General features: G+C 42.0%; 1 protein-coding gene across 7 annotated transcripts in view; it reads right to left on the bottom strand.

The window, feature by feature from the left end:
• Positions 1-12417, bottom strand: part of EOGT (EGF domain specific O-linked N-acetylglucosamine transferase) — a 35012-nt gene extending 22595 nt beyond the window's left edge. The window contains exons 1-10 of one of the 7 annotated variants that reach the window (XM_023619809.2): positions 12261-12399; positions 11226-11445; positions 10526-10581; positions 8629-8852; positions 7407-7507; positions 6667-6775; positions 4508-4606; positions 4009-4103; positions 3560-3664; positions 248-354 (exon numbers count right to left, since the gene is read on the bottom strand). In XM_023619809.2, the coding sequence (XP_023475577.1) occupies positions 248-354; positions 3560-3664; positions 4009-4103; positions 4508-4606; positions 6667-6775; positions 7407-7507; positions 8629-8838 (826 nt within the window). In that variant the 5' untranslated portion in view covers positions 8839-8852; positions 10526-10581; positions 11226-11445; positions 12261-12399. 7 annotated transcript variants of the gene reach the window in all.
• Between the last annotated feature and the right edge of the window lie 4140 nt (positions 12418-16557).

Below are 16557 nucleotides of genomic sequence, written 5' to 3'. Positions count from 1 at the left end.
GGCTGGCCCCTCATCTTTTGATTTTGATTGAGTCCTCTGACAGAAATGCACCGGTTTCTTCTACAATACCAAAGGCATTAAATAATGGGAAGTTCAAACCAGTCCACTTCTTCAGAAGAAAGCAAATCCACTGTTTAATGTCGTACTGCTTCCCAAAAAGTCATAGGAAATCACTACATACATATATCAAAAATGAAACAAAGCCTCACTATTGAATAAATAAATAATAGACAAATAAACTTCTCACCTGCATCCAATTTCATGAAGTAGGTTGGCTTTTCAATAACAATGTCACATTTAGCATCTTCTATAGGTCTGAAGGGGAGCTGCGTGTAGCTTTGCAGCTCAGCAAACCTGGAATCATGAATTGGGAGAGGCTTTCAAAGTGAGCCTCCTGGACTTCCTACTGCAACATTGTAACTTTGGGTCTCTTCATTAGGGGGACTTGACTTCTAGAACATGCTCTTATGAAGACATATGGAACTTCCCCAAATTACTAACATTTATATAACTTGATATCGATTTTAATGTTGAGACAAGAAACAAAAATGATTTTACGTTTCAGCCTAATGTGAAAGATAAACCAAGAACTTTCCAGATAAAGAAGAAATTTATACACTGAGTTGGCTGAATAATGTACCAGTAAAGTGGGAAGATTCAAAAAGGTTTCCTACAGTTTGACAAGGCTGAGAAGCGACAATGACCCACAAATCTCTTGTGATGGACTTCTTGGATTCTGAGAAAGATGGCATCCCAAAAATTACCCAGTGCCTCAGAAAGACAGCAGACAGCCAAGCTTCCCGGAGAAAGGAAAAGTCTTTTTCTCAGAAACATCTTTGCACAGTTTTCTTCCATATTCAAGAAGACCACCACAAGCACGTGACAAGAGATATGTAGAGTTAACCTAAAGATCATTGGTAACTCTTCATCTTTGAGACCACATGTGATATAAAACAAATATTAAATAGATACCTGTGAAACACACACAACGCTGAAATACTGTGGTGGTTTCAAAAATATGTCCACAAATTCTTTGATACTTCTCTCTTCAAGAGGTAAAGTTGAATTCCCTCCCCTTGAGTGTGGGCTCAACTTAGGGATTCACTTCTAATGAAGAGGATGCAGCAGAAGTGATGATGTCTTACTTCTGGGATAAGGGGATAGAAAGACTAGGCCTCCATCTTGGAGCATGCTCTCTCTCTCTCTCTCTCTCTCTCTCTCTCTTTCTCTCAGACCATGTGCTCTTGGAGAAGCCAGCTGCATGCTGTGAACAGCACTAGGCAGAAGCCTGTGTAGCAAAGACATGACACCTCTGGCCAATAACCAGAGAGAAACTCAAACTTACAACAACATGAGTGAGCTTAGAAGCAGAATCTCCAGGCCCAGTTGAGCCTAGAGATGACTACAGCCCTTGTCAATGCTGAACTGCAACCTCATGAGAGACTCTGAGCCAGAACCACCCAGCTAAGCTGCTTCCCATCCTGACTGTCGAGAAACTTTGTGAGACAAAAAATATTTGTTGTCTTATCCTGCTAAGTTTTGGAATAATTAGTTAATTAGCAATAGATAATGAATACATATATACTCTGAGGAATATTTTTGTAGTAATTTGTTACGCAGCTATAAATAACTAATACAAATACACCCTAGGGAACTACCAGGTGGAATCGGATATCAAAATGTACTGGGAATCACAAGTGCCCACTGGAATACAGGAAATCCTACTACAGAACTCCATTAAGTCAAGGAAGATGCCGCACTGCAGACTGTAAAATGCCATACAAATGGATGCTAGATTATTATTCTGAAGGATCTGTTTAGCAGTAATGTTTGATCTGAAAAATTAACATTATTTAAGACTATCCTATGTGGCTTGTGATCCTGTGATTTATAATAAAAAATATATATTTGGTCTTTGTCCCCATTCCTGGCACAGAGTTCCTAAAACCCTTAGAATTTCCAAAGTGATGGGAGCCATAAAGGTGTCTTTTCTTATGTTAATGAGGTGACATTTGGACCACCTCTAAGGTTGGGGGCTGGTTGCCAGGAAAATCAACCATGTGATTAGAGGGTTGGAACTTTCAGTCACACCCCTTTACCTCCAGGGAGGAGAGAGGGGCTGGAGGTTAACTCAATCGACGTTGGCCAATGACTTAATCAATCATACCTACGTAATGCAGCCTCCATAAAAACCTAAAAGGGGGGGTTCGGAGAGCTTCCAGGTTGGGGAACACATGGAGATTTGGGGAGAGTGGCCCACCTAGACAGGTCATGGAAACTCTGCACCATTTCCCTACACCTCACCCTATGCATCTTTTCCATCTCTATCCTTTTATAATAAACCAATGATCTAGTAAGTAAAATATTTCTCAAAGTTCTGTGAGCCACTCTAACAAATTAATCAAATCCAAGGAGGGAGTCTGAAATGGGGTTAGGGGGCAATCTTGGTGGATTGGGGCAATCTCCAGGTAGACAGTGTCAGAATTGAGTTGAATTGTAGGACACCCAGCTAGTGTCAGAGAATTGCTTGGTGGTGTGGGAAAACCCCACACACACATTGGAACCGGGTGCCCAGAACCTTAGACTACAAAGGGGTAGCACGAGAGTTTCTTTGAGATGATAGAAGAGTTCCATATCAGGATTGTGGTAGTGTTACATGAACCTAAACATGTGATATAATTTCACAGAATTAGAATTTCATAGAACACAGAATTCCATAGAATTTCATGTATTATCAAAAAAAAATGAGAGCATACAAGCACTGGTGAAATCCCAATGTGTTTAGTTAATAATAATGTACCAGTGTCAATTTCCTGGTTTGGGTCACTGTGCTATGGTTACGCAAGATGTCATCAAGAGAGGAAGCTGGGGTAAGGGAACAATGGGCACTCCCAGTACTATGTTTAAACTTCTGTGAGTCTAAAATTATTTTGAAATAAAAAGTTTTTTAAAGTACCCTAAATCCTTAATTTCTAGAGATGGTCAATTTCTTGATAGACCATTGAACTAGTTCAATATGAAAAATGTTTTAAATCAAAATGTGTTCCCCAATTTATATAAAGTTCAAAAAGTTGATCGATGGTGGTGAAAGTCAGCGTGAAGATGGGGGTTGTCAGTGGGAGAGAGCCTGGGGTGCTGGTGATGGTCTGTTTTGGACCTGGGTAAGAATTACACAAGTAGGTTCGCTTTTTTAGAAACCAAACTATACACTTCTCTATATGCTTGTTATGTACTTCAATAAATGTGCATTTCTTTTAAAAATTTGTTCCCTAAGACACATGTAGCAATTATGAGGAGTGAACAAAAATTCATTTTTTAACTGCTTTTTTCTTTCTTAGCAAATGGTAAGTACTATATAATATATCCTAATATTTTATAAATGTATATTTAATTCAGATACAACTGACAGATTCACTCTGTAGCCACCACTCCCCGGAAGCTCGTGCCAAAACATCTACAAATGAAGCAACATTTCTCATTTGAAAGTTGCTACCAAAATCTTCAAGTGCCAGACATAAAGGCAAATATTTTAGAAACATATTTTTAAAAAAGATCTTACCAAGACTGCAGAGGGCTCTTGCGCTGACCTTCAGACATCAACGTACGAATATCAAGTTTACAGTGTCCTCCAATTTCGCCACTCTGGAAAAAATCTTCCTTAAATCTGATAGAAAACAAAAAATTAAGTTGAGTTCAGAAAATTTTTTCATGACTCAAGCACATGGGTTGTAACTAAGGTGGTTTACCAACTTCCAAAGCCAGTTTTTCATTAGAATTTAACTCGTTATAATAGAATATTTCAAATGTATACAAAAGTACCAGAATGGTATAGGAAACTGATGGACCCATAATCCAGCTTCCCAATAATCAACTTATGGCCAATGTAGGTCTTCCATCCCCCACCCCTTCCCCAACCTCATCACCATATTATTATGAAGCAAATCCAAAGCACACCCCTGGACCTGAAAATATTTCTCCATTAGATTTTAACATCAACCACTTAAGTACCTGTCGTGGTTTCTCTGGATGTTTCTTAAATCCAGATAGAGATTGGCTGCTCTGCAATACTGAAGATAACGGGAACATACCAGACTTGAGTCATTCTGAAAGAAGGTTGAGAAAAAAGAAAGAAAGAACTCCAAATATTAACATTTCAAGGACACCCCCAGACTTGCTAGACATGTTGACAGCATGTACACCTTCAGGTCCAAACCACACAATGTGAAGAGGAAAGCTCCCCAAACACTTCTCCTGTTTAAGGATTTCCTCCTCCCAGAAGACTGGCCAAGCATAGTTTTGCCAATTGGCACACTTTTAGGTTACTGTGAAGAAGTCCCAAATGTTCTATATATACTTTTATCTGCTCTGGATTTTATTTATAGATTTAAATACCATTTTATTATTTTTCCCATAACTCCCAATGAATACAAGGCCTTAATCTTGACCTGCATGGGGTTCTGAAATCCGGAGTTGATAATTGATCAGACTCTGATAGCACAAAACTTACCAAGGGAGATCTCGGCCAGGAAAGCATTCCACAAACCACCTTGGGAGAGGTGTGCACAGTGGGGTTGTGGCTCTTTCCCTGCCCTTCCCACAGGAACAGCTAGACTCCAGCCAAAGTATGCAACATACGAAACAACGTCTATTAGAGGCACTGTGCAGCAGTGCTAGAACTTGCTAGAACTGCTTAAAGTTTGATTACGTGACATCCTCCAAAAGCACTAGAGAGCATATATTCAGTTTTTTAATGCAAGTGAATTTAAAAACCTTTTTTTTAATTTTCTAGATTGCCTGGAGATAATGGAGACTCCTAAGATGTCAGAGACTTGGCCAGGGTTCAAGAACATTGGGAAATAATAGGCTTTGACAATAAGTACTGACAACTCCACAGACCTTTAAAAACTACTACTGAGCCCTCTGCTGGGAGCCAGGCCCTGCACTGAGCATTTCTATATGCAGAATCTCATCTCAACCTTACTACGAGCTATGAAACAGGCACAGCTTGAGAGCAGAAGAAATTGAAACATGGAAAGTTTGGGTGCCCTGTCCGAGAATCAGGATTTGAACCCTGCAGGGTGGAGCCTGCTCTTCTACTGACTACTCCAAAACTGCCTCTTGGCAACGTGTTCATCTTACCCACTGAGTGCCAGGTGGTATGGTTGAAGACACACAGAAAAGATCTGCATTTTAAATCTAGATGTCTAATTCTACATGGCAGCTGTGTGGTCTTGGGGAAGTTGCTAAACTTCTCTCAGGACCCTGTTTTCTTCTCTGGTCAAGTGGCATCATTAATACCTGCCCTGCCCATCTGCTATAATGCTTATGAGAATCAAACCAGCTAACATATACAAAAGCTTTTCGCAAATTGTAAAGTCCTAAACAAACATAGAGCAGTATGGTGGGGGTGTTTCATCTGTCCCAAACTACTCACGAGGGAATTTATAAAGATGCAATTTATCAGTTTATCTTCTGAACCCTTGTACACTGATGGTGGGAATGAAAACCGGTGCAGCCACTATGGAAAACACTATGGAGATTCCTCCAAAAATTAAAAATAGAGGGGCCAGCCCAGTGGCACAGCGGTTAAGTTCACACATTCTACTTCGGCGGCCCGGGGTTCACCAGTTTGGATCCTGGGTGCAGACATGGCACTGCTTGGCAAGCCATGCTGTGGTAGGTGTCCCATGTATAAAGTAGAGGAAGATGGGCACGGATGTTAGCTCAGAGGCACTCTTCCTCAGCAAAAAAGAGGAGGATTGGCAGCAGATGTTAGCTCAGGGCTAATCTTCCTCAAAAAAAAAAATTTTAAAATAGAACTACCATATGATCCAGCTATTCCACTCCTGGGTATTTATCCAAAGAACATGAAAACACCAATTCAAAAAGATATATGTCCCCTACATTCATTGCAGCATTTTTCACAACAGCCAAGACTTGGAAACAACCTAAGAGCCATTGACAGATGAATGGATAAAGAAGATGTGGTAGAAATACACAATAGACTACTACACAACCATAAAAAAAGACAAATCTTGCCATTTGTGACAATACGGACGGACCTTGAGGGTATTATGCTAAGCGAAATAAGTCAGACAGAGAAAGTCAAGTACTGTATGATTTCACTCATATGCAGAAGACAAAACAACAACAAACATATAGATAAAGAGAAGAGACTGGTGGTTACCAGAAGGGAGAGAGGGAAGGGGGCGGGCAAAAGGGGTAAAGGGGAACACGTATCCAGTGATGGACAGGAACTAGACTTTGGGTGGTGAACGTGACGTAGTCTATACAGAAGTTGAAATATAACGATGTATACCTGAAATTTATGTAATTTAATAAACCAATGTTACCTCGATAAAAAAAATAAAAGATGCAATTTATCAATTTATCTTCTTTAGCATATGTCAGAGGGAAAAATTCTAAACCTCGTAATATTTTTAACAACCTCAAAATATGACCATCTGATATATGTGTGAAAACAAGGACATGGCTTCCAAATGAAACAGAACAACTTGGTTTGGGAAGTTAAAGTTTTAAGCCAGTAAAACATGAGAGTGAGGGATTCCTTTCAGAGTGCCATCTATCTTGTTTTCACACTACGATCTAAACACTGTGAGTATTTTGAAATAAACGCACTCATTTACTAAGGGACTAAACACCCACCACTTCCTCAGGCCGGCAGAGCACGCGCAGTTCCCCCAGCCGCTCTCCGGCGTATCCAAAGTCAGCTTGTTTCCAGAATATGTCCTGGGCTGATTCAAGAGTGTCCGTCCTATTTGCAAACAAAATGATTCTGTGATTTTTTTCTTTTTACTTTTTCAGGACCTTGAATTTTCTTTCTAAACATTAAACTGCTAGAAGTCTGTCGTTGCTTTAATGTTTTTAAAGTAAACTATCATAATTTTCCTAAAACTATCCTCACTAAATGAAGTTACCAAAATAAGTTATTTATAGACTTACTCCCTCACAATAAAAATATACAATGGAAATGTACGAAGTTGGGATCATCTGGAACTGAAGACAATGAAATAACTACAGTTAATTACTGTATTTTCTTTACCCCATTAACGTTGCATGTACTGGAAATACTAATTATACTGAACTCTCCCCTCCAGAATGAAGAGGAAACCATCAATTTATCTTCTTAGTGTTTGTTGGGGGAAAATATTTTCTGTGATCCATACTGTCTTCTCCCTCTGGCAGAGGAAATGACAGATATTTCTGTCCCGGAGGTGACGGACGGGGGAGGTTAGTCAAGTTGAATTCATGACTGTGTAAGTAAATTAATAACTGAAGGAATTCCTGTCTAAAACCCAAAGAGTCTAGCTGGGACCTGGGGCATCAGCATACACGGCAGAGAAAGCTGACTTAAAGGGGAGAAGGGAGTCCATCTAGAAACTTACCATCCCATGTCGACATAGGTGCAAACAGGATAACCAAACCTGAACTCTGGTTTGCAGGATTTCTCATAACCCCAGCAGTACTTTAGATTTTCTAAGTGTTTCTAGAACATAAAACATGTACATTTAGACTGGTCTCTCTTCTTCCGACATTTAGAGAGGACTTAGATTTTTCCATGAAGAAAACAATTCCTTATAGAACTTTCATTTTCACATTTTACAATAGGTATTCATGTAATAAAAATAAAGAGAGTAAATTCTAAGAATAGCATCTCAAGGCTCTTAACAATTATCTTCAATCATCACCCCCCTGCCATGTCTGTCCCCTCACCAAAATTTGAGGCTTTACCTAGATAGACTACCAAAGACCACTTGAATTGGAATTTCTGGAAGTAGTTAATGCCTTTCTCAGTAGGCAAACTGATTCTAAAATCAGTCCCTAAAGAGTCAGATAAAATGGAATTTCTATCACCAAAAGAATCTTGGCTAAATTGAAGGGATCAGGAACTTTACTCATCAATCAAGATCAGCAGAGACCCCACAAGACAGTGACAGCTCTGCGGCCCTTGGAGGACACAGCAGCTGCTATTGGCCAGTGAGGTTAGAGGGCCCTTCAGCAAGGCCCAGGAGCAGCACTGGTCTGTTCCCAGGTCTGCTTCTCCATACGCTTCCTGTGCCAGCACCATGGGAAAGGAAGTGTCACACAATGCCTGGCTTTGATCTCTAAGGCCTCCCTAGACGTCTTAACAGGCTCCAATTTGAGGCCTTTCCAACAACTCCAAAACAGAAGGAAGGCCACAGGAACAGTCTTAATCACAGGGAGACAGAGGCGGAGGTGTTGTTACTGAAATTAAGTGCTAAGAGACCCTCTTCAGTGCCGTTTAAGAAAGAAGAGGTGTGACATTCTTTAGTTACCTTTAACTAGATATTCTTTTCTGTATAAAATCTAATTTGCTTCATTTACAGAGTATACAGATAATATTGGCCGCCTATTTATTTTACTAGTGATTTAGATTTTAAATGTCACTCTTGTGAGTGGGACATAATTTGAAGCAAAGTTTAGTCACTTAGAAGCGTTAGATGAAATACAATGATTGACTCCCGGTTACAACCAACAGATCAAATTCTATTTCCAGGTTCAAGTCACAGAACAGAACTAGTAAGCCAGCCTAAATGGCACCCTTTTAAAAATAAACAAATATTATTTCTTCAAATAATAACTTACCTTATAAGGACAGTGCGAGTCTTTCTTACAGACCGTGGCAATATGCCCATTATTGTGCAGAAAGAAGGGAATGTGCTCTTCGGGCAGGCGGATGCTGGCATAGTTAAACAGAGGTTCACCTGGAATGCCATCAGCCTCGGGGGAAGCCTCAGCTTGGCCACTCAGTGGGATGTCATGAAGTAATACTCCAAAGACAAGCAGCATTAACATAGCAACCTCCAAACCTAGAGATCAAATTGAAAACATCTTCGTTAACACAGAGCCTTTAAAAGTCAAAGGGTTCAAGGGCCAAGTATAATAGCAACAAATTTTGTTGCATCACCGAGTAATGTTCCTTTATTTAACCAATATTTATTGTGCATGTGTTATAAGCCAGGCACTGTGTTGGGAACCAGGTATACAGGGGTGAACCAAACAAGAAACCCCTGCTCTCATGGAGCTTATAACCTAGTGCAAGAGACATAAAAGAAACAATCAAATAAATAGACAACTTCAGATGATGACAAGAGCCGTGAATCAAATAAATCAGGGGCTGCCAAACTTTTTCTGGAAAGGGCCAGGCAGCAAATATTTTTGGCTTTTCAGGCCACACCGTCTCTGTGGCAACAACTCAACAGTGCCTTTGTCAGGAAAGAAGCCACAGCCTCTGCTAAAGGAATGGGGTGGCTGTGTTCTAAAAAACTAAATGGGAGGAGAGCCTTGAAATGACCCAGTTTGCTGATACCTGAATTAAAGTAAGGTAATATGATAGACAATATAGTACGGTGGTTAAGAATATGGACCTTAAAGCTAGACTCCTTAGGTTTGAATATAGCTGCAGCTTCCTAAGCTGTATGACCTTGAGAAAGTCATTTAACCTTTCTGTGCCTCCGCTTTTCCATCTGTAAAATGGGAATCATAATAAACCTTCCTCATAAGCCTGTTGTGAGTTAAATATTGATAAAGTGTTTAGATGTACCTGGCACATTAAATGCTATGTAAGTATATATTAAATAAATGTTTAAAGCTATGTGGGATGGGGTGGCGGTTGGGGTTGCTAAATAATAACATTTGAGCTGAGACTTGAATGATAAGGAGTGGGGAAAACATGCCAGGGAGAGAGAAGACGTGCGATGGCTCGGAGCAAGTGCGTATCTGCTGAATAAAAACTAATAATCACAATCAGTCTGTGAGTGTAAACTATGTGCTAGATACTCTTCAAAGAACCAGCGATGATGCAGTGAACGTGCAGTCGAGAACTAAACTGTGCCTTTGTGAAGCTTACATTCTGGTGGGTATAATAACAACCTATGATAATAATAACTAAGACTTAGAAAACTCCAAAAGTGAAACCCAGGCAGTGTGCCTCAGAGACGGTGCCCTTAAATTCCCCCCGTCCTGCCTTAGTCTTGTGAAAGGAGATAACGGCCATGGCTGTTACTGCATTTCTAACTCACTCCACAAGGATTAAATCTTAGACAGGATTTCTCCTAGAGATCACAGAAAATAATCATGCCTTTCTGGATTCACCTTAGTGGTATCTTTGCTCTATTCAAAAAAAAGAAAAAAAGTGCTCCCTCCCCTGGCTGACAGAACCATATTACACATTCGCTGTCACTGGGGCAAACTGGAAAACCCAGCTTTCAAAATCAGTCTTCGTTGACTATGGGCCATGACAACGAGGCCTTTAGAAATAGACTGCTACGTGTGAGAAGAAATCCTTTTCCCCTCTAGAGTGGTAAATATAGTTACTCTTCTTTTAGGTGGCTCTGAAGAATATATTATCTGTTGTAAAGGTGATCCAAATTAATATTTTTAGTTAGGACTTTAAGCCAACAGTGAGTTGATAGCAATTTTACAAAACTTAAAAATACATATTAATAGTAACAGTGACGCTCCTTAGACTGAAAATACTTACCTCTTTAATCCTCAGAACCACCCAGAAGCTGTTGTGAGGCTTCAGGCATTTACAACCTGTCAGAAATGAAACATATTACCTTAAAAGGATGCTACAGTAGACTAACATCCAGGTGATATTTTGAACTAAAGGAACTATTAAGGGAGAAAATAATTTAATGAGATAACATGTAAGCAGGGGGCCTGGCATTTATCGAGATCACGCCTACGCAGAAGGCGAAGCACGTGCTCATCTTTGCCTTAATGAATACTATACTGCTAAAAGTTACAGGACCACCCACAACGTGGTCACTTAGACTAGATTCCAAGGGTGAGCAGGAAGGAGACGGTCCTCTTTATACAAGCATCAGCCGGTATGGCCAACCCGACACTTCGCAGGTAAAGCATTCCCCGGAGCCAACGACTTGCCCTGAGCCCACTGTAGCAAACCTGCTCACCGAATCCCAGGGCTCCCTGGGCCTCACTCCTACCTGAGCCTGAAGGTTCTCCAGGCAGGAACTCTCCTTTGCTCATCCTTCCCAGTTATAAAGTCATTACTATGATCCAGCCCTAACCTCTGGTTATCCAAGTCTATTGTCCGCGACTGAGCTCTAGCCAGAACCAAACCCAGCGATCCATGGAGAAGGAGTAACGCTTAGGTCGTGGGAAAAAGCTAAAGACTGAGATCAGAAACTTGGCTTTGGCGGAGGGCAAGTACGCACTTGCATAAGCTAGGTGGAGGTGGCTGCTGGTGCACGAAAGCACAGCCCCGGGGCGGGCAGAAAGCCTTTCCGGGGCTGAGTCCTCTCGCTAGGCCCCGCAGGGATGGGTGGGTGCTCTTCTCCAGCAGATGGAAGCTGGAGCGGCGGAGCTACTTTTTCTTTCAGCTCCAAACAGCGGGCTCCCTCCACGTCTGTATTCCTTGACTGGATTTCCACAGGCCTACAAAGAGGGAAGGAAAAAGGGGAGAGCCTGAAGATGATGAGAGGTGAAAGCCCGAGGCTGATAGGGACCACAGCGCGTGAGACGGGGCAATGCTCTGCGACAGAGCTTGGAAAGTTTAAAGGCAGTGGACAGACGAAAAGTCAAACGCATCTGAGACTCACACCGGCTCGTAAACGGCTGGCCCCCACGAGTGCGTAGGTCTCAAGCTCAGGACAAGGCAGGGGGTGAGAAAGGGCTGGGTTGCCCCAGACGCCGAGGTGGAGTCACTAGCCATCTGCTAAAACGTCAGTCCGGGACCAGGGCGCCAGGGCAAGGGGCGCGCGCCCCTGTGCAGCCACGATGCCGTGTGGGGGTCTCCAGCCCAGGCGCCGCCGGGGCTGCTTCGGGGGTGCAGAGATCCTCGGCGACCGCTCGCCACCCGGCCCCGCACCCCGCCCCAGGTCCCCGCCGCGCCTGTGGGGAGAGCGGCTCCGCCCCGGCCTGGGAAACCGGTCAATGGGGCGCCGGCCGGGAACCGGCATCCTGCCCTGCGCCCGGCGGGCTCCCGGGAGCCCTGCGCGCCGCTGCAGCCCGGTGGAGGAGCCGAGAGCCCGGGGCCCGGGAGTGCCAGGGCCGGCTTCCCGACGCCCTCCTCCCCGGCCCGCAGGCGACGGGAAGGCGCTGGAGGATCCTGGAGAGACTACAGCCCGCCGGGGAGCCGCGCCGGGAGCGGGCAGAGCGCCTCCCGCGCGCCCGGGCGGGAAGGCGCGCCGAGTGCAGACCCGGCGGGAAGGCGCGGGCGAAGGCTCCGCGGATCGCCCGGCGAGTCCCACCTGGAGCCTGGGGAGCCGGGGCTACCGAGGAACAGCAGATGGCTTCGCTCGGGAGAAGAGTCGTCATAACCGGCTCCTGCCGCTCACCGGAAACCTCCGGCGCCGGCGCCGGGCCAGGGGGCGCCAGGGAGCAGCCGGGCCACCTTGGCCAGCCTGCGCGGGGAGGCGGGCCCGAGCCCCGCGAGGGGGCGGTCCCGGCGGGAGCCGGGTGACACCGGGCAGGGTAGGGACTCCGCGCGCGGGGCGGGACGCGGGGCCCGCAGGGAGGGGGCTGGGAGGGCCCTGTGCTTCTCCCTGGGCTCTGCCGCCAAGGTCACTGTCAGAACCTGGGAGCCGGCTACCTAAGCAGAGCTAGACAGATGGTGCAGATTCTCTGGAGTCCTCGCACATTGTATAGTAGTATCCTGGCTCTCTCCGTACCGTGCTCTCCCGAAACTCACCAAGTTCGAATGCTACCCTGTGGAGTTTGATTTTTATCGTTTTATTATTTTATGATTATTTGAATTATAATTGCTTATTTTTATTTTCTCAGGATTATTTGAACGCGTATCTCCCACACTGTCTTCTACTCTTGGCACCGTTGGTCCTGCTGTGCTGTCTAGTACAGAGCACAGTCGAGTTGATCATTAAATATTGATTCAACTTGAACTGGTTAAAGGAAGGTCGATACCATCAAAATAAATTTATGCTCAGACATATAAAGTCACCAGATTAAGTAGCATGATCATAAGGAAACACAACGTTTGCTTCCAAAGGCTTACATGCTTTTTAAATAATAATTCTTAAGATACTGTTAGGAGAACTGTTACAAGTTCCAGAGGTAACCTGCTAAATTAAGAATATTATCTAGATTTTTTTTGCGAATAATAACAAAAACCACATACAGTATTTAACATATGCCAAGCATTATTCTAAAGTACTTTACAGTCCTAACTTACTCTTTATGTAAAAGATTTTGCCTCTAAGGCAAGCAAGTACTGCTCTGTTATTGCATACTTTGCCCACCCCATACCAATAAGGACAGTAATTTTTAAAAGTGCGTTATCAGCTTACTTGCCACCATCCTATTTTTGTCACGCACAGGAAATGTAGCTTTCCTGTTAATTCAAAATGAATGGTGGTCATTTAACATAAATTTTTAAACAAACTGGTTTGCCACTGAGTGGTGTGCAGTAAAGATATACATATGGTACATATATAGCCTAATACATGAGAAAGGCTCCTAAAAATAGGTTAGTCTTATTGCAAGGACATACAAGCCAATTAAATTGGTGTGACATGCACATGGTGCTATTTTAAATGGCTACATATTAACTTATGGTCATTCAGACTCAGAGGAAACAAGATAAGGGGCTTTAAGAACATGAGATTTGGTTCTCATACTGCCAACAGCCATTCTCAACACAGAATTCCCCCCCAAATATAAATCAATGTTAAAACTTAATTTTAAATTTTCTTCAAATTGACATTACAGTAAACTCGAAAGTCTACTAATAGGAGACTACTTGAATCGACGATGGTATATCCACACAATTTAGAACAATGCAGGTGTAAAAAAGAATTGAGAAATATCTCTATACACCACAGGATGTATCACTGAGTGGAAAAAGCACAGTGAAAAAGGATATGTAATATTCTATCATTTATTTAGGAAAGGAGATATGTATATAGTTGTTTATGCGCTCCACTTTGGCAGCCCAGGGTTCACTGGTTCAGATCCCAGATGCAGAGCTACACAGCACTTATCAGGCTATGCTGTGGCGGGCATCCCACATATAAAATAGAGGAAGATGGGCACAGATGTTAGCTCAGGGCCCATCTTCCTCAAAAAAAAAAAAAAAAAAAAAAGCCAAGAAACGATAAACGCTGTAGCAAGAAGCACCCCCTGTGCCCAGATTATGATCTCTGCAAACCATTTCCCATTAAAAGGAACACAAGCTCCACAGAAAAATGGATAATCTTAGATATGGGGCAAGAAATGTACAGGGAGAACCTGAAAGATCTCACATGAGGAAGCAGGGAAGCAATCAAAGGTGATGAGGGTTATAGCAAAAGGACTCAGAAGCAGGTAGGGAATGAGTACAAAGGGTTAAGGGGAGCACTTATATGGTGATGGACAAATAATAATGTACAAGTGAAATTTCACAATATTCTAAACTATTATGACATCAATTGGAAAAAAATCGCCACCAAAGGAAAAAGAAAAAAGACTCAGGGACCAATTTGAAAGGCTGCCTCTGGCCAAAGACAGGATAATTTAAAGCATCAATAAAGGTAACTGTAATGGATTGAGGACAAATATATTTAAATATCATATTCAAGAAGATCCAACCAACCAACCAAATACACGAGCCCAAACCCTTATGTTCATCTCTCATGACAGAAGGGAACCGACTCTTACTGTGAAAACTAGTAAATAAAGGAAAAGAATCAAGTGTATTTATCCTGTCTTTCCTCTATGAATTAGGATGCAAGTAACCAAATAGTTGATGAGGTAAAGTTACTTTTTACAGAAACAGTCCATACTTAAATATGATAATCAAACCGTATGTCTGAAATTTGCTTCACAATAGTCAGTGTAGGTTGGGAGGAAGCACAAATGAGATATGAATGAAACAAAGTAGACCAAGTGTGGAACACTATTAAAGAACATCTGTTAATGAGTATATGGGGATTCATATTCTTTTCTCTTTTGTGCACGTTCGAAATTTTGTATAGTCATAATTTTTACATTGCATTCCAAGTTTGTTAAATGTGTTGTAAGTTTGTTGCTCATACACTGCCGTTTTGGATAGCCACAAAGAACGTTAGAAAAATACTGAACTATCAGCAGACGGTAGTTTATTGGTTCTCTGATACATGCAACTGCTTAACTATAATTCAAAGGTACTGAAGTTTTAAGCAAATAAATTTTACTAAAGTTGATTTTATGCTACAGTTGATCTATGTGAGTATGATTTTACAGAAAAGCAGTAAGAGAAGCACCACCATATAGTTAATGGTTCAGAGCATGGACTCTGGAGCCAAACTCCATCAATCAGAATTCCAGCTTTGCCACTTACTTGCCCTACGACATTGAGCAAGTTACTTAACCTTTCTTCATTTTAAAAATGGAGATGATGGTATCAACTTTAACAGGCTGATTTGGAGATAAAGTGCAATTCTGTTTCCAAAATTCTTGGGACCATTTGTGTTCCTGAATTTTTTTTTATAGAATAGGGTATGCACACCATTCATTACCTAACACCCTCCTTGTACCCTGGGTCAGCATCCCATAATCTCACCCAGTATTTCTGTAGCAAAAAGTTTGAGTACTCTAAGTAAGATAAAGTCTGTAAATAGCCATGTCAGTGCAGGTCAGGCTTTACCACTAAAGCAGATGTGACAGCAAACTTATAAAAAAGCTATTTGGTTTTCAGAGCTTTCTAGATTTCAGAAGAGTAGATAAGAGATTATGATCCTATAAAAATGATTTCCTTACACAGTAACAAAATAAGCAATGTGTTTCCTACTACCAATATGACCACAGACTTTTGAGGAACATGTATTTTTAAAAATTAAGATAGTAATTTCAAAAGAGGGGCTGGCCTCGTGGCCAAGTGGTTAACTTTGTGTGCTCCACAGCGGCGGCCCAGGGGTTTCGCCGGTTCGGATCCTGGGCGCAGACATGGTGCCGCTCATCAGGCCATACTGAGGTGGCGTCCCACATGCCACAACTGGAGGGACCCACAACCAAGAATATACAACTATGTACTGGGGGGCTTTGGGTAGAAAAATGAAAAAAAAAAAATAAAATCTTTAAAGAATAAATAAATAAATAAAATCTGTAATTTCAAAAGAAACAAATGGGCATGGCATTGTATACAACAGAAAGGAACATCTCTATCTACCAGGCTCTGCCCACCACTACCTGTAAAAGCAAGAAGACAGTTTCATATTTAGCAAGCAGAAAAACCTCTCATTACTGTCTTGCTTAATATTGCAGATTCTAAAATTAAATTTAGCTTACTTGGGAATGGGGCAATATGAAGAATAAACACTGGACAGCACTAAGAGTAAATTCTCTTCATCACAATTGTGGGTTACTGAAGCATTTTGGTTTTGTTTGTTTTGAGAAAAAGTAAGTATTAAGAAGAAAGTTATTTAATTTTCATTCCATCTTCTTCAACGATCCTGACGTGCAAAAAAGTAAAATGGATATGTGTAAGGCAATAGCTTAAAAGTACTTTAAAGGATCAAAGTTGCAGAGTTCAATAGTACAAGCAATATGAACTCAAGAATAGAGGTAACCTTTTAT

This window comes from Equus caballus, chromosome 16 (assembly GCF_041296265.1).
Source record: "Equus caballus isolate H_3958 breed thoroughbred chromosome 16, TB-T2T, whole genome shotgun sequence".
Taxonomy (NCBI): Eukaryota; Metazoa; Chordata; class Mammalia; order Perissodactyla; family Equidae; genus Equus; species Equus caballus.
Note: the sequence above shows the minus strand (reverse complement) of the source record. Positions and strands in the feature narration are given on the sequence as shown.